Source organism: Stenella coeruleoalba, assembly GCF_951394435.1.
Source record: "Stenella coeruleoalba genome assembly, chromosome: 13".
Classification (NCBI taxonomy): Eukaryota; Metazoa; Chordata; class Mammalia; order Artiodactyla; family Delphinidae; genus Stenella; species Stenella coeruleoalba.
This window is the reverse complement of record NC_137159.1, coordinates 10,658,021-10,685,153: the sequence shown is the minus strand read 5'-3', so window position 1 is coordinate 10,685,153 and position 27,133 is coordinate 10,658,021. Positions and strand designations below refer to the sequence as shown.

At 43.9% G+C, this 27,133-nt stretch overlaps 1 protein-coding gene across 1 annotated transcript in view; it reads right to left on the bottom strand.

Moving 5' to 3' along the window:
• Positions 1 to 18,811, bottom strand: part of ACOXL (acyl-CoA oxidase like) — a 355,249-nt gene extending 336,438 nt beyond the window's left edge. The window contains 2 exon segments of the mRNA XM_079940041.1: positions 4,377 to 4,473; positions 18,761 to 18,811. Coding sequence (XP_079796167.1) covers positions 4,377 to 4,451 — 75 coding nt within the window. The 5' untranslated portion in view covers positions 4,452 to 4,473; positions 18,761 to 18,811.
• Positions 18,812 to 27,133: the final 8,322 nt, after the last annotated feature.

The window sequence follows — 27,133 nt, the reverse complement described above, 5'->3', positions numbered from 1 at the left end:
AACTAGAGAAAGCCCACACGCAGCAATGAAAACCCAACGCAGCCAAAAACTAAATTAATTAATTTTTTTTAAATGGCAAAAAAAAATTATCTTGGATTCCAAAGAGCTTTAGTTTATGCAGGTTGTATCTATCAAGTTACTGTACTAGTAATTAAAGCTGAGAATTTTTTAAATGTTTATTCATTTAAAAATAACAGTAATAAACCTATTACATGTTAATGTAAATGACATAATTCTTATGAAAAATAGCCACAATTTTCAAGCCAAAAACTAAATCAATGAGAGGAATCGCATTGTTTTGCCTTTTTACAAATTGTTTTAGCATCTGGCTTAATAAAAGACAGCTGGCCTCTCATGTCTGCTTCTGCACTCAGTCTGTAGCCACATGTTGTTTTGGTCGAAGTTGATGATGAAAACCTGGTGTCGTGCACGCAGGTAGTTGGACATCTACTTTTCAGATAGTAACAGAAAGGATCTTGGGTACACCCACGGGTCCTCAGATCCTACTTCGAGAACCACTGGCTTCGGTAATGATACTACCGTGCCCACGGCCCACGTGGATCATGGGGGTGAGGACGAGAGGAGCTCAGGATGAGAGAGAAGATGGCTGGGGACAGGGTTGGGGGGTAAGCAGTCACGAATGGAGTGGGGAACGTCATTATCCATTATCCATTGTCCCCAGTCCTCACTACAGTTGGCCAGGAATAGCCTGAGTCCCACTGGCTCCCTCCTGAGAAAAGGAAATGTTGGGATGGAGCATCCCTATGAGTCAGCCCTGCACCATGATTGGGAGGGACGAAATGCTGAACGGGAGCAATTCAGAAGAATTAGAAACAATTCAGGAGAAACAGTACAGGGTACCAGGAAAGAAGGACAGTGCGTCAGTACTCAAGCCAGGATGCACACTGCATCACCTGCAAGGTTTAAATGCTGATTCAATGAGCCTGACCAAAAGCCCGGATGGCAAGAGTTTGGAAAGCTCCGCAGGCGGTTCTAATGTGCACCCTGGGGTGAGACCCACCAGATTTGAGTGGGCTCAGGAAGCAATCCACCTGGCTTTGAATCCATGCTCCACTAGTTATATATACAGCTTACTAGTTGTATGACCTCTGACCAATTACTCAGCTTCAGTTTGCTCATCTGTAAAATACGAATACCACGAGGGATGTCGGGAATATTAAATGAGATCATCCATTTAAAGTTCTTAGAGCTGTGACTGACACAAGATATGTATTTAGTAAGTGTCAGCTGTCGCTGGTTATGGTGATTTTTGTGCAGGCTGTCAGCCTCTGTTGGCTTCCAGGGTGTCTCTGAGGAGGGTGCCACACAGACAGGACCAGGCACCCAAGGGAGGGGCTGGGGTCCAGTCCGAGCACTGCCACAAAGCAGATGTCCCAACTGGGTCCTCCGTCTCCTCATCTGGAAATTCCAGAAGTCAGAGACCTCCCCCGACGCAGGACCCAGTCCTGAATCCTCAGAGAGAGAGAGAGCTGGCCGAGGGGCACAAATGTGATGTCACTGGAAACAGGTGCAGGAGGAGTTGAAAAGGTGCAATGAGATTTTTCACAGTGTGTGTGTGTGTGTGTGTGTGTGTGTGTGTGTGTGTGTGTGTGTGTGTGCGCGCGCGCGCGCGCAGCGCGCGCGCGCGTGCGCATCTGCGCGCACTCTAGTCAGGCTGAGATACTGTTTTCCTTTTTAAATTACTGAAACACCTCAAATCTACTGCAGTTGACAGAAGGGAGAAGACAGAGTGGAAACATTTTAATGGCTTTTTCTCAGCCTGTGGGCTGTCCACCGAGCCCTGGGATGAATGAGGCTCGCTCCTCGTTTGTCCTCAAGGACATCATCGTCACATGTTACACGCTGCACTCTGCCTGGGAGCTTATCCAATCATCCCCAAAAGTTAAGAGCAACACACGAGGGCCAGGGAAAGATGGAAGGACCTGGAATGCTCTCTGAACTGGCAGTCCATGACTCAATATTTTCATGAAGAGGTGGGATGAATCATGCAACACTTCTAGAATTACTGGACGTGGACAGCTCCTCCAGCTGTTCACAGGGGAGAATTTGAGAGCCTTCACATGCAGATGTTCTGCTGAGTCTTATGACACCCGCCCCATGAGATAAGCCTGCAGCCCCAGTGACCGATGACTGACTGGTTTAATTTCCTTCAGGTTCATTGGCTTTTGCAAATTCACACAGAGAGAAGCGCCAAACAGGCTGAAATAACTAACAGAAATGAGCTGGAGGGATCGTCCAGGGCCAATCCTGTGCCTCCCAGAGGAATCACACCTCATCATACAGGACAGAGCTGTCCAGGCTGCTGACGACCACGGAGGGAGCCGTGAAAACAGGGAGATAATTGGATCCAGGGCTTAACACACTTCATCAGTAGCGAGAGTATGCAGGCTAATCCTTCAGACGTGGGGGGCTCAGGCTGCAACTGATAAACCTCATTAAAGGATCAACCCTCACGTCCGGGTCTTGATTTTTGACACTAATTTAAGCCTTAGACATGTTGGGCTTATTAAGGGGGCAGGAGACTGGCCCCCATGTCGGAATCTCACCTTCCTGCCAGCCCCACACCGGACACATTTGGAGGCCAGATTCTGATGGAGAAAGTGGCTGAAAGCAAAGAGGGATTGGGGTTTTTATGTTCGGTTGTTTGTTTGGTTGTTCATTTGTTTGTTTGTTTGTTTGGTTGGTTGGTTGGATGAGAGAGAAGATGGCTGGGGACAGGATTGGGGGGTAAGCAGTCACGGATGGAGTGGGGAACGTCATTATCCATTATCCATTGTCCCCAGTCCTCACTACAGTTGGCCAGGAATAGCCTGAGTCCCACTGGCTCCCTCCTGTTTGGTTGGTTGGCTGTTTGGCTGTTTGGTTGGTTGGTTGGTTGGTTGGTTGGTTGGTTGGTTGGCTGTTTGGCTGTTTGGCTGTTTGGTTGGTTGGTTGGTTGGTTGGTTGGTTGGCTGTTTGGCTGTTTGTTTGTTTGTTTGGTTGTTTGGTTGGTTGGTTGGCTGTTTGGTTGGTTGGTTGGTTGGCTGGCTGGTTGGTTGGTTGGTTGGCTGTTTGGCTGTTTGGTTGTTGGTTGGTTGGTTGGTTGGCTGTTTGGCTGTTTGGTTGGTTGTTTGGTTGTTTGGTTGGTTGGTTGGTTGGCTGGCTGGTTGGTTGGTTGGTTGGCTGTTTGGCTGTTTGGTTGGTTGTTTGGTTAGTTGTTTGGATGGCTGCATTCACCTCTAAATGTATGTTTCATTGAGAGGCAATTTACTAGCTTGAACATCCACTTTGCCAGCATGTTCTACTTGGTATGAAATGACTTTCCAGACTTTGCCAGCATGCTTCACCCTGTTCTCGGGGTATTTCCTTGCACATGCTCTCCGAGGTGACGCTGTGCCCTTGTCACCTTGGAGGGGCTGCTGGACCTCACCAGGAGGTGAGGTGCCAAAGCTCTGCCTGTAATTTCTTCCTCAGGAGAAGATGCTGAGTTCTGTGTCTGCCTCCTCAGGACAGACAGCCAACCGAAGCGGGTGGGTGGGTGGTGATCTGGTCTCAAACACGGACTCAGGCCCCCACCAGCTCTGATCCACACTCCACAGAGAAACGAGCCCCTGTGGTCTCCTGAATGGGAAAGACCTCAACCCCTCACTCCTCAGCCTCTCCCTCCGCAGACCACGCTGGGCAGGAAGGGGGCCAGGCTCATGGCAGAATACATTCAGCTCCTCAGCATCTACTGAAGCTCATCCCCGGTTCAGGGCCTTCCCCCAGGGATCTCACCAGAGGGCATTTTTTTCCTGTGTAAAGTGTTAGGTTTAAGGAAGCTATGAAGCTGCATGAATTGACTTAAATTTGCCTAAAATATAGAGCTTCTAATGCTAGCATCACAAAGGAATCCTCTCATCCCATATTCTCTCTTTCCTTCTTTCTTTTAATGAGGCTAAATTGACTAAAATAATTTAACTGCATTGAGAGCGGCAATTCTTAGGCAAACAAGACTCATCCATCTGGACAAGTCTAAAATGCTTAAAAAATCCATAAAGTTAGTTCACTACGTTCCTCAGATATTTGAGTTTTACACCCCAAATTATATTTGTTTTGTGAACAAATATTTCATTACCTCTGCTCATTCCCCTACTACCTGGCCTGTGGGCTCGGGAAAAGTGAATCAATTAGGTTAACACAGGGAGGGGACAGAAAAGGAGAGTGAAGGAGCCACTCCCCCATACCGACCACATTGTCTGTTTCCCCCGGGGCAAAATTAATGTGCTTCCTTCCACAAGTCACAAAAGCAAACAAAACAAAACAAAATATTTTTCTTTCTCTGTCTCTTTCTCCTTCACTCACACACAGGACACCAAAATAACAATGAAACTTACCTGATCCTGAATTGTACCTTTTATCAGAGGCAGACCCATGGTAACCATCACTCTCTGAAATGTCAAAGCTCTCATTTCATCCAGACTCAAATCATACCTGTGACAAATGGATACAAAATGGATGTTAAGACGTTGGACTGATGGTGACCATGAGTGGAGCCTTTGGACCCAGGGATCTGACAGAACAGAGATCTTTGTTGGGTCTCTCTATAGCTCTTGTTCCATGCTATGCGTCAAAGGAGGCCACCATGTGTGTGACACAGACTGTGGGGGGCGGTCAAAATGCAAGGAAAGAAAGAAGGGTTCCCTGACAATGACCTTAAAACAAGACTCTAACGTTTCCTCCTCTACCCAGGTGTCTGGGATGGGAAGATGGGGCAGATGGGAGAGACCTGTGTGGTGGCCCCAGGAGTGTCACCTAGAATTTCCTTCAAGAGAACCCACAGTGGGAGCAGCATTTCCCAGCAATCTGCAGCTGCCATTCCTTGGAATTAACCTTGGCGCTGGCCCCAGGCTACTCTGCCCTCAGGCTGCTCCCGGCAGGTGATGAGCATGGCAAGGGTCTAGACTCCGGCCATTCCTGCCCACCAGGAGACTTTTTCCCAGGGACACCAGCAGCCCACTCAGACTGTCTCGTGACGGTGCCAGGCCCTTTCTTCTCCCTCATTTCATGGTGTCAGCCCTGCTTGCACACATTCCAAAGGTTCCCCCACCTCCTGCAGCTCCCTTCCTGTGGCCCTTCTAGATGTTCCCCCAGTAAGTCGCTTGCACATCTAGTCCCATCTCGGTGTCTGTTTCTCAACGAACCTCGACTGACATAGGAGGGGAGGATCCATGCTGCCGCCTAAAGTGTTTAAACACAAAGCACAGCCAGAGTTTGGGGGAACCGCACTCAGGTTTGGATGCTGACTGCCACCAACTGCGTGACCAACGTCTGCCGTGGCTCCATCCTCCCATCTGTAAGATGGGAATGAGAGTCACGAATAACCCAGAGGAGTGTCATTTCAAATGCTTGGACTAGGGCGTGCATATGTATGGTAAGTGTTCAATAGCAGTAACTGCCATTCACGCTCTTAGTTACCCCATCTCCTCCTTCTCAAGGGCAGGCACTGTGTCAGACCCATTTTTACAGCCCCAGCACCCCTACAAGGCCTGGCCCATGTGAGGCCCCATTCAATGGTGGTTGAACTTAAACGTATTTGGGTCCTCAGGTTTCACGACCAGGTTGTGGAGGCAGCGTCCCCACGGATGCCCCCAAAGACATGCTTACTACACCTACTGTCCTCATGTCAAGTTTATTTCCACCCAGAATACAAACTGCATGCATTCAGAGTCCACATCTTAAACTCCCGTGTAGCCCCTGAGGACCAGCAGAGCATCTCACATTTAAACATTTTCCCTAAATACCTGCTGGCCAATTGCCCCAGACCAAACAAGAACCATCTTGACTTTCTCTCTTCCATCTCCAGTCTGCAGGTAACTGAAAAATCCAAGAGGACCCACCGTGCATTTGGGAAAGTAAAAGATAACCCCCCCCACCAAAAAAAAAAAAAAAAAAAAAGCCAAATGGTCACAGAAACTCCCTAACAAAAAAATCTTGAGACAGGACAGGCCCATTATTGCTTTTTTCTTTTTCTGAGTCAGAACCACTGGTGGGGATTTCAGTAGAAACATTACTGCATGAAGTCAGTATTTTCCCTAAGGAGAACAGAAAATTAAAATGCCAATTTCAATAAAATGGGAGACTGGAAAAATCTCCACATTTGAACATACAAGTAAGGCCTGCCCAAAGCATCTGAGTCAAGCAGGCTTTGGCAGGAGGAACTGAAAAGAAGAACCACAGAAAGAGATCTCACGGCACAACGGCCAAATGGTGACCGATCTCAGGAAATGCTAGTAAAAATTCACTTCCTAAATGGAAGATGTCTACACCGAGACGTAAAACCTATAGCTCTTATCTGGAAAGCGGGATAGGAATGGCAGTGAGCTAGCAGATAGCAGGAGGCCCGCTGGTCTCTGAGCTATAGGTTTAGGGTCAGGGTGACATGAAGAATCACATGCACAGGTCACGTTTGAGAGAAGTGGTCTATCTCAGTGGCAGCGGGGAAGGAAAAAGTTTCCATGTGATGAAAAGGACCCACTCTGGATCACTATCCAAGCTTTTCCCAGCTCCCCAACCCTGAAACCCCTTAGAAAATCCAGGCTAGAAATCATTCAGCTTCACTCACATCATTCAGTTATAAGTAATAAACAGAAATGAGCATAGAATTGAAACAATGACCCTACAAAGAGCAGCAAATCTATTAAAAAACTAAAAACACTCATCAGGGGGAAAAAAGTCATCCTGTAGCAAATAAAAATTGTGACCAAATATTATCTACATATTATATAAAACCAGTGGTGTGGGACTTCCCTGGTGGCACATTGGATAAGAATCCGCCTGCCAATGCAGGGAACACAGGTTCGAGCCCTGGTCCGGGAAGATCCCACATGCCACAGAGCAACTAAGCCCGTGTGCCACAATTACTGAGCCTATACTCTAGAGCCTGTGAGCCACAACTACTGAGCCTGCGTGCCACAACTACTGAAGCCCACACGCCTAGAGCCCATGTTCCGCAACAAGAGAAGCCACCACAGTGAGAAGCCCATGCACTGCAACGAAGAGTAGCCCCCACTCATCGCAACTAGAGAAAGCCCGCACGCAGCAACAAAGACCCAACACAGCCAAAAATAAATAAATTAAATCTTTAAAATAAATAAAATTAAATTAAATAAATAAATAAAACCAGTGGTGTGTTAGAGCCAGTTTAAATTAGCTCATGAGATACAATTGTTAAATGGTAAAGAATTTTTGTGAACTAGTTTTTAAACACAGCCATTATCAAAAATTAATATATAGGGCTTCCCTGGTGGCGCAGTGGTTGAAAGTCCGCCTGCCGGTGCAGGGGACACGGGTTCGTGCCCCGGTCTGGGAAGATCCCACATGCCGCGGAGCGGCTGGGCCCGTGAGCCATGGCCGCTGAGCCTGCGCGTCCGGAGCCTGTACTCCGCAACGGGAGAGGCCACAACAGTGAGAGGCCCGCATACCGCAAAAAAAAAAAAAAAAAAAAAATTAATATATAGAAAGATGCACTGAAATAAATTCTATTTTAAAAATAAAAGTAATACTCAAGCTCATCCCTTCCTAATTATGTTATTATATTTTACTATTATCTATGTTCTTTGGGTTGTTTATGTGTATTGGTGGAAATACTATATAATGGAGGACTTCCAGTCCTGCCAAGGTGCAATAGCCCCATTCCTCCCAGATCCTCCCTCTTACAACTAAAAAACCCTAGACACTGCACAATAAACAAGCATAGGATGACTCTGAAAAGTACAATAAAGAAGGCAGACCACCTGGGGGAACTCAGAATTTGAGGAATGGCATGCCAGCAAATTCTCTGGGTTTCTTTATTGCCTCCCATGTACATATGCTGGACAAGATGCTACAGAATCTTCCAACCCAGAATCTCCAGCAGACACAGACAAAAAGTACTCCAAGAGAAGCCTGTTCTCCTTAGCTGAAGGATGCAAAAGGGTCTGAAGTTGCTGGGCAAACAACAGACTGCCTTTGGGAGTGTGGGCAGGGAAGCAGACCATCAGAACTGGCAGTGCGGATGTGCAGCAGGATTCCCAGCATCAGTTGGGACAGGAGGCTTTCAGATCGCATGGGCTGCCAGGGGGCTTGCAGAGACGTGGGCTCAGCTAAAATCTAGCCTCAGAGTGGGGAGCTCTGGAGTATAAGCGGCACCACAGAGTTGTCCCACTCTGTCAGTCAGTAGCTGTGGGCATTCCCAGGGAGAAAGCATAACCTCAGGCATTTCCTGGGAAGGTCGCTCCCATTGGGCAAGGACAATTCCAAGGAGCTTTGCTGTGAGTTGATACCAGTCAACGTTGATAGCAGCTAGGAGATGAGTGTAGAGGCCTGGTAAAGGGATCAGGGTGGGGTATCAACAGCAACTGCTACAGCAGCTGACTACAGAAATCAGGAGAAGAAAATAACAAATTAAACAAAAGGAAAGGAGAAAAAATAAATTATTAAAAGAAAAGCAGAAAAGTAATCAGTTAGAAATCCGAAAGCTGGCTCTTTGAAAACAACCACCATAGAGGTTTTTGTTAAACATTGTACTGGGGGAGTCAGCCAATGCAATTAGACAAGAGAACAAAATTTAGAGAAATCGAAATTGGAAAGAAATGGGTAAAACTCTCACTATTTATCGATGATGCATGTGTTAGGTTGATTGTATTGATGGCCCCTCTGCTTGACCTCTCCTTGATCCCTGTCCTTTGACACTGAAGTTCTCATAAAGAGGCAGAGTCTGCTTCCCCAACCCTTGAGTCTGAGCTTGGCCATGTGACTTGCTTTGGCCATTAAGATATTGGTATCTTTGAGAGACGCAAAGGCTCGAAAAAGTATTTGTGCATTTTCTTGCTCTCTTACTCCTCTGAAATCCCCCCTGAGAAGATGCTTGAGATAATCTAAGAACATGCCTGGACTAGCCTATGGGGTGGGGTGGGGTGTATAAAGTAAGAGACAAGTACGAAGAGCTCAGCTGTATCAGCCAAAGCCATCACAGACCAGCCTACCTCCAGGCAACCCCTAAACATGTGGAAGAAGCCAGTCAAGATCAGAAGAGCTGCCTATTCAACCTACAGCTGACTACAGATTCATGAATGAGCCCAGACAAGACTAGAAGAACCCCCCCCAGCCACCCACAAACTCATGGTCCATAATATTGATCAATTATTGTTTTGAACTGCTAAGTTTTGCATTATAGGTAACTGATACAATAGTCCTATATACCTGGAAGCCCACAAGACAACTAAAATTACTACAAACAATAAGAGTTGGCAGGATACACAATTAATAGAAGTTAATGGCTTTCATATAGATACATAAACAATCAGTTAGAAAGTACATGAAAGAAAAGATCCCAGTTGCAAAAGTAATAAAACAAAAGAAAAATATACTTAAGAATAAACTTTTTATATGTACATAACTTACCTGAAGAAAACTTTAAAACACTCCTAAAGTACACAAGCAAAAACCTGAACAGATAGAAACATGGACCATTTGTTTTAATAGGAAGAAAGGCCACAAAGAAATCAATTCTCCCTAAGTTAATTTATGCAGTCAATATGATCTAAATAAAAACACCAATAAGGGATTTTGAAGTTCACATATGAAAGGAAACAAGCAAAAACAACCAGAAAAACTCTAAAAATGAGGAGCCATGATCTGTGTGATAAGGCCTCAGTAATTCAGCCGGTGCAAAAATAGGCAGATAGACCAATGGAATAAAATAGAATGTCGAGAAACGGAATTAAATACATATGGAAAGTTAATATATTTCAGAGAAAGCTGGGATATCAAATCCAAAACATTGAGATGTTCTAATTGGGTAGCCAACTGGAAGAAAAAATTAAGTTGAATCCCTATCTCACACCATATACTAGAATAAATTCCAAATTGATCAGGATTTACATGGAGGAAAACAAAACCACAAGGTATTAAGATAAAACATAAAGAACTCTTTCATGATCTCAATGCAAAAAATACTTTCTAATATGATATAATATTTAAAAGCCATAAAGAAAAATTTGATAAATGTGACTATATAATAACAAAAACTTCTGCATGACAAAAACACCTTAAGAATAGTCAAAAGGCAAATGACAAACAGGGACAAAATACTTGTTACTGATGTCATTGCAAAGGGATGAAGCTCCCTAATTACAGAGCTCCTATAATTCATTAAAAATATACCAGCAAGCACAACAAAGGAAACCATCAACAAAACGAAAAGACAGTGTAGTGAATGGAAGAAAATATTTGCAAATATATGACCAACAAGGGGTTAATATCCAAAATATATAAACAACTCATACAACTCAATATCAAAAAAACAAACGACCCAATTTAAAGTGGGCAGAAGAAAGACCTTAATAGACATTTTTCCAAAGAAGAAATACAGATGGCCAACAGGCACATGAAAAGATGCTCAACATTGCTGATTATTAGAGAAATGCAAATCAAAACAACAATGAGATATCACCTCACACATGTCAGAATGGCTAGTATCAAAAAGACCACAAATAACAAATGTTGGCAAGGATGTGGAGAAAAGAGAACCCTTGTACACTGTTGGTGGGAATGTAAATTGGTGCAGCCGCTATGGAAAACATTATGGAGGTTCCTCAAAAAAACTAAAAATAGAACTACTATATGATCCAGGAATTTCACTCCTGGGTATATATCTGGAAAAAACACTAATTGAAAAGATACATGGGGCTTCCCTGGTGGCGCAGTGATTGAGAGTTTGCCTGCCAATGCAGGGGACGCGGGTTCGAGCCCTGGCCCGGGAGGATCCCACATGCTGTGGAGCAACTGAGCCCGTGCACCACAGCTACTGAGACTGAACTCTAGAGCCTGCAAGCCACAACTGCTGAGCCCACGTGCCACAGCTACTGAGGCCTGCCCGCCTGGAGCCCGTGCTCCACAACAGGAGAAGCCACGACAATGAGAGGCCCGCACACCGCAGCGAAGAGTGGCGCCTACTCGCCGCAACTAGAGAAAGCCCGCGCACAGCAACAAAGACCCAACGCAGCCAAAATAAATAAATTTAAAAAAAAAAAAAAAAAGAAAAGATACATGCATCCTAATGTTCATAGCAGCACTATTTACAATAGCCAAGATATGGAAGCAACCCAAGTGTCCATCAACAGATGAATGGATAAAGAAGATGTGGTATGTATATATATTATATATATATATGTATGTATATATACACGATGAAATATTAGCCATAAAAAAGGATGAAATTCTGCCATTTGCAGCAACATGGTGAGAATATTATGCTTAGAGAAATAAATCAGACAGAGAAAGACAAATACTGTATGCTACCACTTATTTGCGGAATCTAAAAAATAAAACAAACTAAGGTATCTAGCAAAACAGAAGGAGACTCACAAACATAGAAAACAAACTAGTTGTTACCAGTGGAGAGAGGGTGGGGGAGGAGCAAGCTAAGGGCATGGGATTACGAGATACAAACTACTGTGCATAAAAGAGATATGCAACAAGGACATATTGTACAGCACAGGAAATTACAGCCATTACTCTGTAATAATTTTTAATGAAGTACGATCTATATAAATACTGAATCACTATGCTAGACACCTGAAACTAACATAAAATTGTAAATCAACTAAACCTCAGTTGAAAAAAAAAAAAAAATGACCAAAAGGGGGCAAATGATTTGAACACATGGGCCACAGAATAAGAAATACAAGTGATACAAATATATTTTTAAATCTCTGCTCTCATATGCAGTAAGAGAAGCACAAATTAAAACTACACTGAAATACTGATTTTCACCTATTACATGAACGAAATCCAGACAGTCTGATAACACACTACGTTGGCAACGTTGTGAGGAGCTGATGCTCTCACACACTAGCCTGAGGGACGGAGGGTACAAATTGGTACAGTCTGCACGTGCAACAATTAAACAATATCTATCAAAATTACAAAGGAACCTGCCTTTTGACCCGGCAATTCCACTTCTAGAAACTTATCCTTTGGACATCCTCACACATGTGAGGAGATATAAGCTATAGAATAATATGAGGTATGGATCCTCTTTTTTAATATAAACTGTAGTATTCATCAATTACAAATTTTGTAATCAAAAAAGAAAAATGTGGATCAAGAGAAACATCAAACTAAAAAGACCAGACAGCAGAGCCTATGGAAATGCCATTTGGTGTGTTTTACAGACAAGATTCTAAAACGTAAGTAACTATTGATAGTTCTCTCTTTACACTTCCATTCCACTAACGTTTTGATTAAATGGTTGTTATTCATCTGTTTTAAAATCCCAAATTCAGAGCGAATTCCCTGGCTGTCCAGTGGTTAAGACTCTGAGCTTCCACTGCAGAAGGCACCGGTTCATCCCTTGTCGGGGAACTAAGATCCCACAGGCTGCGCGGCACGGCCCAAATTCACATTAATTTCACATTACTTTCACATTAAACTAAGCTTCTTACTCATACAGATACCAAGCATCTCACTGGAGTCAAATTTTAGTAACGGTTTATGTCAGTCTACAAAGAAAAATAGGACACAGGACAAGATCAGGTGAGGACTATTAATGCACAGATAATATATACACTGGCCAGAGGAACTGGGAAATTATTATAACCAGTAAAATAAACATACCTCAAGAAAACTGGGTTACTACCAAACAGCTCTCAACTATTAATACCCAACCTCCTTACGTTAAAGAAATTTCTCAACAGGGACAAGTTAGACATTTTAATTATAGGTCTTTCACATTCCCCACCCCCAACTCCCAAAATGCACTATTAGGGGTAAGCATAATGTTCCATGGGCATAAGCTACTCACTGTAGTGTTGTAACAGCGCAACATTGCAAACATCTAAAACACCATCAGTAGAAAAGTGATTCAGTAAGATATGGTACAGCCATACAATGGGATATTACACAAAAAGAAAATTTTCTTTCTATGGCAATATGGAAAAATTGCCAAGATATGTTTTAAATGAAAAAAATCAAGGTGCAAACAAGTGAATATATTCCTTTTACTGCTGCTCTATATGTTTTTAAAAAATGGGGTGGAGAAGACTACATGTTTGCTTAGTAGATGTTGTTTTTTTAAAACCAGAAACTAATAACAGTGTTTAGCTTTTGTGTGAGTGGGGTGGAGGTGGGGGGGAATTGGGCAGAGAGGGGACAGCACTGTACCTTTATATGCTTTCTGACTTTTGAACCGTGTTAAACTAATACCTATTCCAAAAACAGATGTTTTAAAACGTGTTAAATTGTACACTTAAACATAACCACTAGATGGCGCTTGATCTTCATTCCAACTGCCACCCCCAAGGAATTCATTCCTATTTAACAAAGAAATTAAAGCTGGATGAAGAAGTTTTAGAAACTGTCTCCCTGAAAGCTTGAACATCTGCTTATCATAATATGAATATTTAAATTCCTAACACTTTTCAAGCAAAAAGGTAACCATCTCTGCGATGGAAAAGTCAGGGTTTCAGGAACATCTCAAGCTCTCCCAACTCCTATGCAACATGCATATTTGTTTGTGCATTTTCTGTCTTTAAATACCAACCCCCACGTTTAGCAATCTTAATGGGACACCTTAAATACTATGTGTATAACGATACGGTATAAATCATAAACAACAATGGTTTTGGGTATTTTATAATAACAGATATAATTTCTCTTTTCTGGTTTCTTGGGTCTGTAAGATATAAAGATTTGGCAAATATTATTATCTCTGTGCCTCAAATGGCAGAGAGAGGCCCTATAGAATTAAGAGACTTGGCAGGTCCTGGGTGGATGGCGTTAGTGTCGAGATTAAGAGACACATCTGCAGGGGTGTGTCTGTATGGGGTACAGAGAGGGCCCTGCTCTACCCTCAGCAGCTCCACCATCATCTGACTTATCGGTGGTCTGTGTAGGATTTAGCTTGAGAAAAAATGGTTCCTTTACTAAGAACAAGGTTGAAAACCTCTGAACTAGGATATGCTACCAGCAAGAACTAAAGCAAAAGATACGAATCTCACCTTCCCTCGGAGAGGTGAAGGGTGTGGGCATCCAGCGTGAGTAAGACGAAGCCTTACTGGGAAGTTTCACACGTGGAATTAGGACCAAACCACAAGACACAAAGTTTCAAAATCGAATCATAAATACCTACTAGAGAGGCGAAAATAAAAAATACTGACAATACCAAGTGTTAAGAAGGTGCAGAGCAACTGGATCCCTCATTCACTGCTGGTGGGAAATATTTAAAAAATGGTACAGGCACTCTGGAAGAGTTTAACAATGTCTTATGAAGCTAAATACACACTTATGTTTATAACTCAGCAATTCCACTCCTGGGTATTTACCCAAGAGAAATGAAACCCTTTGTTTACACAAACACTTATACATGAATGTTTATAGCAACTTTATTTGCAATCACCAAAAACTGGAAACAACCCAAATGTCCCTTGAGTGGGGCATAGATTAAACTGTGGTACATCCATACAATAGGTTACTACTCAGCAATAAAAAGGGATGAACCACTGATACACATGACAACTGGGATGGATCTCCAAGGCATTGTGTTGAGTGGAAAAAAAGCCAATCTCAAAAAGTTACATATGATAGGATTCCAATTTTATAACATTCTCAACATGACTAAATTACAGTAATGAAGTACAGATCAGTGGCTGTCAGGAGTTAGGGTTAGGGGGAGAATCTGACTCTAAAGGGGAAACACAGGAGGTTTCTCTGTGGTGATGGAATAGTTCTATATTCTGATTGTGGTGGTGGTTGGTTACACAAAACTATACGTGTGAACTACACACACACACACACACACACACACACACACATAGATGTCCTCCAAAAGATTTGAACAGACACTTCACAAAAGAATGACCAATATAAAAATGACTGATAAGTATAAGAGAAAACGCTCAGCGTCATTAAGTCACCATGGAAAATCAAATTAAAATCACAATGAGATACCATTACACACCCACCTGAATGGCTAAAAAAAAGTTTTTAATGAGAAATCTAAATATTAACAAGGATGTGGAGCAACTAAAACTCTCATGTTTTGTTGTGATAATGTAAAACAATACAGTCACCTTGGGGAAAGGTTCTGTCAATTTCTCATAACACTAAACATATACCTACTCTATGACCTAACAATGACACTCCTAGTATTTACCTAAGAAAAGCAAACTGTTCATAAAAATTCTTGTAGAAGAATGTTCATACCAACTTTATCAATGATAGCTCCAAACTGGAAACAGCCAGGGCATCCATCACTAACAGAGCAGATAAATAAACTATGGTCTAGTCATGAAATGGAATACTACTTAGCAATAAAAAGGAATGTACTATTGATACACATAAATGGCATGTATTAATTTAGAAAACATTATACTGGGATCACTTGCTCTGGAGGAAGCCAGCTGCCATGATGTGAGGACACTCAAGCAGCTTCGTGGAGAGGTCCACATGGGAGAAACACTGAGGCTTCCTGCCAACAGCCATGTGAGTACAGCTCCTTGGGGGTGGATCTGCCAGCCCCAGTCAAGCCTTTATATGACTTAAGCCCCAACCAACATCTTATGTACAACCTCATGAAAGACCCAGAGCCACCCAGCTAAGATGCTGTGAAACTCATGACCCACAGAAACCGGTTGTTAAGTTTTGAGGTAATCTGCTACACACCAACAGATAAGGAGTACACATGGCACTGTCATACACACAAACAACTGATGAGCATGAACTAGTATCTTATTTTAAAACACTTTAATAATATGTAACACACCAAGAACAAAGCAAGAATCATAAAAGTATAGCCTAATGAATTATCACGAAGGTTACACACACCTGTATAATCTCTACCCAAGTGCAGGGAAATCACATTACACGACCAGACTCTCCCCTTGGTCTCCCTCTCAATCGCTCCCTCCCTCCTGCCCATACTAGCTGCCGTCCTGACTTGTAACTCCATAAATTATTTTTGACTGCTTTTAAATAGTAAAGAAATGGTATTAGACACTATGTATTCTTTTCAGTCTGGCTTCTCTCACTCAACGTGGCTAATAAGATTCATCTTAGTGTCTACTGTAGCTGTGTTTCACGCATTTTCATGGCTGTGTGGGATTAAATTGAATTAATATACCACCAAAAATATGCTGTGTGAACATATTATGTAATTCCATTTGTATTAAATTCTAAAACAGACAAAACTAAAACACAGTAGGAACAAAAACAGAATAGTGGTTACCTCTGGGAGGGGAAGGGCAGGGCCTGGGAAGGGCATGAGGGACCTTTCTGGGGTGATAGTAATGTTCTCTATTTTGATAAGGGTTTGGGTTACATAGGTGAATGCCTCTGCCAGAATTCTGAGAGTGTACACTTAATAGTTTTGTATTTCATTGTACTTTACAGCAAAAGAAAAAAATCGGAGCCATGTTGACAGGATGTATGCCATGGAATGATATGATGTGACATGACGTGACAGGACGGGATAGGGTAAGATAGGATATATGGTATGATATATGATATGATATGATATGATACGGTGTGATGTGATGTGATAGGATAAATGGGATGGTAGGATATGATACGATATAATGTGATGTGATGTGATGTGATATGATGTGACGAGAAGGGCATCTCCCCTCATACACTTCCCCAGAACCCAGAACCTCAGCCTAAACATGAGAAAAACATCAGACAGACCTGAATTGAGGAACATTCAACGAAATACCTGACCGATACTTTTCAAAAGTGTCAAGGTCATGAAAAACAGGGAAAGACAAAGGAATTGTCACAGCCCAGAGGAGGCCAAGGAGCTGTGACAATGAAACACGTGGTGTCCTGGATGGGGTCCTGGAAGAGAAAGAGGCCATCTCGGGGAAAACTGAGGAAACCTAAGTAAAGTCTAGAGTTTAATTCATAGCAACGTACCGATGCCGCTGCCTTCGTTTTGACAAATGTACTGTGGTTCTGCAAGACGTTAACAACAGGGGAAACTTGGTGAGAGGGAGATGAGAAAACTCTGTTATCTCTGCAACTTTTCTATAAATTGAAAATTATTCCAAAATAAAAAATCCATTTTAAAAAGAGACAACAAAGCAGAAACTAACACACCATTGTAAAGCAATTATACTCCAATAGAGATGTTAAAATAAATAAAATAAATAAAATTTAAAAGAGACAACAAGCAAGGCAACAACAAAATCAAAAAGGCCGTTGTGTATTAAAACACACACACACACACACACACACACACACACACACCACTGGACAGGAATAAAGACACAGACGTAGAGAATGGACTTGAGGACACGGGGAGGGGGAAGGGTAAGCTGGGACAAAGTGAGAGAGTGGCATGGACATATATACACTACCAAATGTAAAATAGATAGCTAGTGGGAAGCAGCCGCATAGCACAGGGAGATCAGCTCGGTGCTTTGTGACCACATAGAGGGGTGGGATAGGGAGGGTGGGAGGGAGACGCAAGAGGGAGGACATATGGGGATATATGTATATGTATAGCTGATTCACTTTGTTATAAAGCAGAAACTAACACACCATTGTAAAGCAATTATACTCCAATAAAGACGCTAAAAAGTAAATTAATTTAAAAAAAAAAAAAGCAGCTGTGTGTGGGACTTCCCTGGTGATCCAGTGGTTAAGACTTCGCCTTCCAATGCTAGGGGTGCGGGTTCTATCCCTGGTCGGGGAGCTAAGATCCCACATGCCTTGTGGCCAAAAAACTAAAACATAAGACAGAAGCAATACTGTAACAAATTCAATATAGACTTTAAAAAAAAAAAAAGCAGTGGTGTGTGTTTTTCTCTAAGTCAAAATGAGTTTTGGTCTAGGGGAAAGAACATCTTCAGATACCAATGCGAATGCCCTCATGACAAGGAACATCCTTGGCACCTAAGCTTTTGACCACCATGTGACTCCTGGCAGCACAGATGTTCTGGAATAAAATACCAACAAGAACTTGAAAACCAACTCTGGTTTCCCAGTAGGGCTCTGCTTCAATAACCCGTACCTTGGTCCTGGTCTCTTTGGTAACTTCCTGCTGGAGACACGTCCAGCTCAGCCCAAGATAAACTCCCTCTTCTCTTTGAAATCAGCAAGAATCAAAAATGCTCCATCTCCATTAAAAGGTGAGGTGCACCCCGCTACAAGCATTCACGGCTCCCCAGAGGCAGTGAGCACAGGGGCCCATCTGCCTTCTAGCAAATACTGCGATCACAACTCGACCTCCGATGCCCCAAACCTTGACACCACCCTGAGAACACCACGCACAACCTGGATGAGTAGACGGTGAATGAAAGAGAAACTGTTGAGTCATCTTGCGGTAACTGTCAAAGGCTGCAGGCCCTGAGCCAGCGGGCGCCTGAGAAGATGCAAAGGGGGTCGTTTCTAAGTGCTGAGGTTTAATTCTAGCTGTGACGTTCCCTCAACTAGCGAGAGGTATCTTGGCTGATGGGCAAAGTCTACAAAGTTCTCAGGAAGAAAGGCTCTGAAGATGGAGAGAAAAGGGAAGAAGGGGAAGGAAAGATCCCTCCCCAGAGACAAAAACCTCACAGGAATCCCTGAAGGAGGCAGTGCCAGACCCCACCCCTGCATCCTGGGCCTCCACTGAGTGACCGAGTGATCATGGGAAGGGAGTTTCCCTCTCCATCCTTTTTCTCCCCTTCCTTCCTTGAGCGTTCATTAAGCGCCTACACCAGCTAAACACTGGAAATTCAAAACAAGCCGGGCTGGCTCCTACCTTCAAAGGGCTTGGAGTCCAGCGTTGGAAGACAGAGCAGGAGGAAGACGGGTCCGGAACAAAGTGCACATGTCATCATTAGGCCTCAAGTGGCTGGATGGGTGCCGCCTCCCAGGGGTGGCCTGGTTGTTTTCTGGAATGCAGAGCCTTTGGTCTAGCAATTACCTTTGCCTGGCTCCGTCAGGAGGACCCGAGAGAAGGCAGAGCAGTGAGAACCTAGTCGCTCTGCAGGATCCGCTGAGGAGTGGGGTGTCTGTGGGCAGAGAGAGGAAGTCCCAGGAGGGAGGGAGGGAGGCAGTGGGGCGGGGAGGGCAGGAGGAAAGGGGTGGAAGGGTGAGCAGGAAGGAAGAGAAGGGGGAAATGGGGCCAAGTGAGCAGGGGATAGGAGCAGATAATCTCCCGAGACAAAAACACGAACTGTCACCAAACTCAGGCATGTCTCTCCCTAGGTAAAGGTACACGCGGCAGCTACTGCTGGGGCTCTTCCTCCCCTGCCCGGGATCCTGGCGATGCTGCATCAGCTCAGCCCGAGGGGGCAGCTCCTGACTGGTCCAGGTCACCACGGGGATCTCATCCTCCAGGACAGTGACTGGTTTAGAAATGAGACTTGAAGCTTCAAACAAGGGGGGTTACTTTTTAGGGTGCGTGTGGGGAGTGCTGAGATGGGAGTGGCACCTGAGAGGTTAGCTAAGAAAGCAGTACTGGGTTTACGGCTGACAGCTCAGGGTCCTGGAGGATGCCCAGCCCTGTAGTCTACAGGTACAACCAGGCCTTAACTGGCTCCTCAGACCATGCTCCGACCACAGGATGGTGGAGTCTGCTGGCTTAGGGGGCTCCCTGTTTCCAATTGTAGTGACACCTTTGGTAACCCAAAGGATGTCTTTGGGGGAACATTATGGTACACAAATTCTGCAGGAGAAGATCTAGAGGGCAAATCCATCATCTTCAACAACGAATCCTTTCACTGGCTGTGTAGGAGGCACCCTCGGTGAGTCTAACATGCACAGGAGCCAGGGTTCCCTCCTAGACCTTGAGCGCTACCTGTCCACCTACCTGTCCAGTTACAGGTAAATGGAAAGATGGCCATGGAGATTCCCTCAGGGGCCCATGATGACCTGGACTTCAAGGCCTGGGGTCCCTGAAGGGCAAAGAGGAGGTCAACACTCTCCCACGGCTGCCAGGAGGGCATGGGGAGAGACCCTGCGGGTCTGAGGGTCTCCCATGATGTCTGAGTTCCCACAATAAGTCCATAAATAGTGTCAAAAGAAACAGAGGTTTGCACATAGTCCATGGAGCCGTCCCTGTGAGGAGAACAGCAAGTAATCAGGGGCCCTGCAGTCACTTTTTGTCACGGTCATAACCACGTAAGAACCAGTCTCAGCTCCTGGAATCAACCCACCTGCAAAGCCTTATTCACGGAGGGAGAACAGGGTATAAATGTTGTAGACTGGATGTGATTGTAAGGTAGAGGATGGACAGAAGGGAACTTAGAAAGAAAAGAGATGCTATCGAAGCTCGGTGCAATGAAGTAAATAAAAATAAAAACATATCCACACTAACAGGAGGTCACAGGAGAATCTCAGCTCCCTGGCAGGGAGAGAAGTGGGCAGAGGACTGCGGGACGGCACCCCGAAAACAGCGCCGGTTCTGAGATCTCATGACACAGTCAGAATGGCTTCCGTTAGAAAATAGGCCTGATTTCCTCCGAAATTGCAGTCCCTCCCGAGGCTGAGAGGAATGAGCACCCATGACCCCTAGTCTCTCTACACAGACATTGGTCCCTTGCATGCATAACATTTCCTTTTGGAATCAATCAGCAAGTCTCTGCCCAAAAAGCCAAGCTATTGCCCAGCTTCAGATCAAAGTCACGGCCAGAGGAAGGAGGGAACTTAACAGGCAGTGTTTAAGTGCCCCCATTCAAGGCAGAAATGCCTGACCTGGCTTCCCAGGTGCTCTTCTGAGACATCCTTCACTCACTGCAGTGACCCAGAGACTCAGGAAGAAGCCAATGATGGGCGCCCAGTGCTCTGTCGGTCTGGCACGCATCTCCCCTTTTCTGGGCCACATCACCTCCTTTTGTCTTTAGCAGCCTCCCACTCCCTCCCCCACCCACGCGGTTCTGGTTGGTGACCCGCCCCAGGGGCCACTTCAAGGAAAGGCAATGGCAATGGCCAGCTGGGCCAATGAGGGTGACCTGGGCCAGGCTGGAAGCCAAGAAGAGTCTCTCTCTTCCAGCCTGGCTGCTGAGCTGTGAGACATGCACCCAAAGCTCCAAAGGCCACGAGGTGGCCAGGGTCTGTCTGGACGTAAGGAGAGCAGAGCTGAGGACTCCTGGCTGTTGTCACCCCAGCAACCTGAACTCCAGCCTCTGTGCCTGAAGCCAAGGTGAGCTGTTTCTGTCTCTGCAAGTGAAACAAAAGTGAAATAAAAGCAAACTAATTGGGGTGCTTCTGGTTGAAAACCAAAAGTTTGGTTGAAACCCAACTCACAGTGGCCTGAACAGTAAAGGGAACTTGCTACTTCACGGAACTGCAGGGACAGGACAAGGGGCAGGGTTCAGGGCACGTTTGACTCCCTGGCTCAGTCATGCCCTGCCTCTATGAGTCACTTCCTCCTAGGGCTGGCTTCCCTCTTGGTGACAAAATGGCTGCACACCTAGCCGGCCTCACATCCAGATTCCACCGCATCCAAAATGAGAGGGCGTGCCCATCCGGCAGATCTCTCAGATAAGCAAGGAAGCATCTTTCCCAGGAGCCCTCAGAAACCTCCCTTCCTATTTCATTGGCCAAAACTGGATCACGGGACTATTCCTGTACCAACCGGAGTAGCACTGGCTTCCTCAGGGTTACGGGTCAATCCCTTTGTCAAGGTGGGGGGTTGATGAGGTGACTGGTCTACTTTCTCTGAATTATACAACCTACGGGAGAGGGTCACGTGCCCAAATGAAAACCTAGGAAGTTCTGGGAAGAGGCGTCATGTGAAGACAAACGCTTACTTCATTAACACTGTGGCAAACAAGGAAGAAAAGAAATTACTATTGGGTTGGCCAACAAGTTCGCTTGGGTTTTTCCGTAAGATGTTACAGAAAAACCCGAACAAACATTTTGGCCAGCCGATAAATGTTAGGTGTTATTATTGTTGTTTTCATTGACCTGTAATTACCCAAACATTTTGCCTTAAGTAGTACTACTATATTAGGTTTGTATCTTCCTTATGGTTTTTCTCCCTTTGCCCTAATTTTTTATTATTTATTTATTTCCCAATCATTTTTTTAAATTGACGTATAGCTGAGTTACAATATTGTATTAGCCTCAGGTATACAACATAGTGATTCAAAAATTGTATAGATTAGGGGCTTCCCTGGTGGCGCAGTGGTTGAGAGTCCGCCTGCCGATGCAGGGGACAGGGGTTCATGCCCCGGTCCGGGAAGATCCCACATGCCACGGAGCGGCTGGTCCCATGAGCCATGGCCGCTGAGCCTGCGCGGCCGGAGCCTGTGCTCCGCAACGGGAGAGGCCACAACAGTGAGAGGCCCGAGTACCACAAAAAAAAAAAAAATTGTATAGATTATACTCCATTTAAAGTTATTATAAAATACTGGCTATAGTCCCTGTGCTGTACATGGTAGCTCTATATTTAATTTCTGAGGAACTTCCATACTGTCTTCCATAGTGGCTACACCATTTTGTGTTCCCACCACAGCGTACAAGGGTTCCGGTTTGTCTACATCCTTCCCAACGCACGCTGTCTTTTTGTATTGGTCTCTTAAAGCAGGTAGAAAACAAAACGTGGAGTTACAAACCAATGTTACAATAAAGCTAGCATTTATAATCACCCAGGTATTTATTGATACATCACAATCTTCTCTAAGGGAATTTCTCACATTAAATTAGTAAACAGAATTTATAATGATCAAATCCTGCAGATCCCACCTCTTCACTGTCTCTGTCCTCTCCTCTCTGCGTTCTTCACCAGAACTATTCCCTTTTCACACTTCATCATTATCCCCTTTGAGAGTCAAACGAGAGATCAAATATAAAAAGTGTGCAACCAACTGCACAGACAGCCCTGTGAAGGGGAAGTGGGACCACTGAGTCTCCTGGCCTTTTACCAGCAGGGGTTTTAGTTCCTTTCTCTAGATCTCTCTTTCTCTCAGTCTCTCTCAGTCCCTTCCTGTCTCTCTCTCTGCCAGTATCCTGTGGAGGGACCCTTGGTTAGTTTACTATTTTCTTTTCTTCCAACTGTTGGTCCAACCAGGAAACAATTCTGCCTTTTACAACCATAACTGGGAGGCAACATGGGCTAAGTCATCATTTTAAATCCATGATAAAGACCCTCACCCAGTTGGAGAACTAGCACAATGACAGTAACTTCTAACCACACCCATCTTCTAACCACACCCCCTCCCATCTCTCTGCCCTCCCCCTCCAATCCTCTAGAATCTTGGTCTAGCATTCCTTTACTTTCATTTTATAGAGTTTCTCACATATCCAGGTATGTCTAAAGAGTATATTGTTGGCTTAATTTATGCTAACTTTGTAAAAAAAAAAAAAAAAGGAATCAGCACACCAATGTTCATAACAGCACTATTCACAATAGCTGATACACAGAAGCAACCTAAGTGTCAATTGACAGAGGGATGGATAAAGAAGATATGGTACATATATACAACGGACCACTACTCAGCCATAAAAAAGAATGAAATAATGCCATTTGCAGGAACATGGATGGACCTAGAGATTATCATACCAAGTGAAGTAAATCAGACAGAGAAAGACAAATATTATATATCACTTACATGTGGAATCTAAAAAAATAATACAAATGAACTTATTTATGAAACAGAAACAGACTCACAGACATACAAAACAAACTTATGGTTACCAAAGGTTAAAAGGGGTGGGGGAGGGATAAATTAGGAATTTGGGTTTAGCAGACATAAAATATTATATATCAAATAGATATACAACAAGGACTTGCTATATAGCACAGGGAACTTACTCAATGTCTTGTAATAAACCATAATGGAAAAGAATATGAAAAAGAATATATATATATTCATATATATGTGTGTACATGTATATATATATGAATCACTTTGCTGTACATCAGCAATTAACACAACATTGTAAATCGACGATACTTCGGTAAGAAAAAAAAAGCCTTGGGCTTCCCTGGTGGCGCAGTGGTTGAGAGTCCGCCTGCCGGTGCAGGGGACACGGGTTCGTGCCCCGGTCCGGGAAGATCCCACATGCCACGGAGCAGCTGGGCCTGTGAGCCATGGCCGCTGAGCCTGCACGTTCGGAGCCTGTGCTGCGCAACGGGAGAGGCCACAACAGTGAGAGGGCCGCGTACCACAAAAAAAAAAAAAAAAAAGCCTTGTCTTTAGCAAGTTTGATGTTTATAATACAATATTATTTTCTATACTCACTATACTATGCCTTAGCTCTCCAGGCCTTTTTATCTCCTGGCTGCAAGTCTGTACCTTTAAACAGCATCTGTCTTATTCTTCCTACCACCCAGCCCCTGGTAACCACGATTCCACTCTGTCTTAATGAGTTCACAGCTTTTTTAGATTTCACGCATAAGAGGAGCATCATTTTCTAATGAGCCTAAAGTCATACATGGAGGATCCCTGCTCACCATCCTTTCAGGCACCTGGGCTTATGACCTGTCATTCATTCTCCACGCACCCATCCCTCAGGGACTAAAAGATTCATCTCTGGAGAAATTAACCCTGACAAAAACAAAACACTAATACTGGTCTGCCACTGAAAGGCTGGTTCTCTCTGATCGAGAAAGCCTGTGGCCAAGGACCCTGCCTGATTACAATCAGCATTTTGCTCATATTACTCACTTCACTCCTGTTTTGAACAAACACCCAAGACTGACTAGACACTTAACAAAAGCCTCCGACACGAAAGCCAGAGGTCAAAAGTACAAACGGGAAAAGAAAAAGGAACTCAAAGGAAATAGAGACAAAGCATAAAAGGAAACATCTCAAAAATTACCATCAACTATTCCCAAGAAATAAGAGACTTTGCAACCAGAAAACAAGAACAGATGCTATAAAAAAGGAATAAAGAACTCAAAGAACTTTTGAAAATTAAAAATACAATAGTAGATATTTAAAATCACTCAAGAACAGTTGGAAGATAAAGTTGAGAAAATCTCCCAGGAATTACAATGAAAAGGTAAAGAGATGAAAAGGATTAGGAAACTAGAAGACAAGCCCAGGAGGTCCAACATGTGAACAAAAGGAGTCCAGGTAAGAGAGCAGTGCAAATAGTTGAAGAACATGAGTTTCCAAAGAGCCCATCGTATGCCCTCCATAATGAAAGAAATGAAAGAAAAAGAGGCCCACATCAAGCCACAACATGGTGAAATTCCATGAAACCAGTGCTAAAAAGAAAGTCCTAGAAACTTCCGGGAGGGAGGAAGAAAACAAGTCATATATTTATATATTAAAATGCCAGGGTGCAGAAGTGATCAGATTCATTAATAACAATGTTGGATACTTGAAAGCAATGGCATAATGTCTTTAAAATTCTGGGGGAAATTTTACTTCCAGCCTAGAATTCTACACCTGAACAAATATTCAGCCGATTTTGATAGTAAATATTTTCAGACATGAAGATCTCAAAAATCTCAAAAAGTTAACTCTCTGGTATCCTTTCTCAAGAAGCTATTAGATGAGAGACTGTCCTGGTTATCTATGGCTATGGTAACAATGTACCCCAAAACTCAGTGGCTTAAAACAACAATTCATTATCATTATATCTCACTACTCTTTCTAACAGGAATTTGGACACACGGGATCAAGTAGAGATGGCGTGTCTCTGCTTCTCCGTGTCTGGGGCCCCAGCTTAGATGACTTAGATGGCTGGAGGCTGGAGCGGTCGGGAATGGTCAGCATCTCTCTATGGGGCATCTCTACATGGACCAGCTCGGGCTTCCTCACAGCGTGGCAGCCTTAGGCTGGTAGAACTTTTCACATGGAAGCTTGGGGCCTCAAGAGACAGGAAGTGGAAGGTACCGGTCACTTTAGGCCTGAGCCTGGACACTGTCACTTCAGCCATATCCTGTGGGTCAAAGCAGTCATAAGCCACCCAGATTAAAGGGGAGGGTTCACAAACCACACCTCTCAATGGGAGCAGTGTTAAAGAACTCATGGCCATCTCTAATCCTCCACAAAGGGTAACCAAAAAAGAGAAGGCCTGGGGAAACAGTGACTTGACTATAGAGGAGATGCAAAGGAAATTCCCAAGATATTGGTGAAGATGATGGTAAAGCCAGTCCAGACTAAAGCCCCAGAAGGAGGCCTCCTGGATGGATGTGTCCATGGCAGGCCAGGAGGAACAGAACTGCCAGTTAACTGACAGGTTTGACCAAATTGAGAGGAGTGCAACTGTTGTATCCAAAAGTGTGGAGGCCAGGGAGTGATGAGTTTATACAAAACTAAGCAAATGAATAAAAGGGGCAATTGTTAGCCCAAGAGAACACCAGAAGTTGTGAAAGAAAGGAAATGAAATATGGTACACTAAGGGGCATGGCTGAGAATAATACTTATGTAGTCACAGCGATGTGAACACTGGATAGTGATTTAAGTAAAAATGGGGATGCACGGATTTGGGGGAATAAGGAAAGAAAGTGGGCATTAGTGGGAATCTTCATTTTTTATACCAGTAAGTCATTATATAATCAAGAAGTAGCTGCTTACGCATGCTTTTAAGGAAATAGAGGTAAATAACATAAGAATCCAATGAAAGACTTGGAAGTGTTTGCCAGTGAGGAAAGGGGATGAGGGATGAAGGGGGTGGAACAGGGGTGGATGCTTCTCACTCCAAACCTCATAGTATTTTTTGTATTAAGTAGGTTCATACATTATGTCATGAACATAAAAATTAAATTGTAAAAGAGCAAGCTATAGGACAAAACACATAGCATGATCTTGTTTATATAAGAAAATGTTCGCATGTATATGTGAACTCATAGGAAAATAGAAAAAGTAGAAAAAACCCTACAACACACTAAAGTATTCAAAGTGGTCGGAGGACCAAAAGTCCATCAACAAATGAACGGGTAAACAAAATGTGGTCTATCCATGCAGTGGAGTGTTATCCAGCCTTAAAAAGGAAGGAGATTCTGTCATGTGTCACAATATGGACGAACCTTCAGGACGCTCTGCTAAGTGCAAAAGCCAGACTCCAAAGGACAAATATTGGATGATTCCACTTATGTGAAGTAACTACAGTAGAGATTCGTAGAGACAGAAAGTAGAGTGGTGCTTGCCAGGGGCTGTGGGGAGGAAGGAAGGGGGAGTTAGTGTTTAATGAGTAGAGCGTCAAACTGTGAGGATGCCGAAGTTCGTGG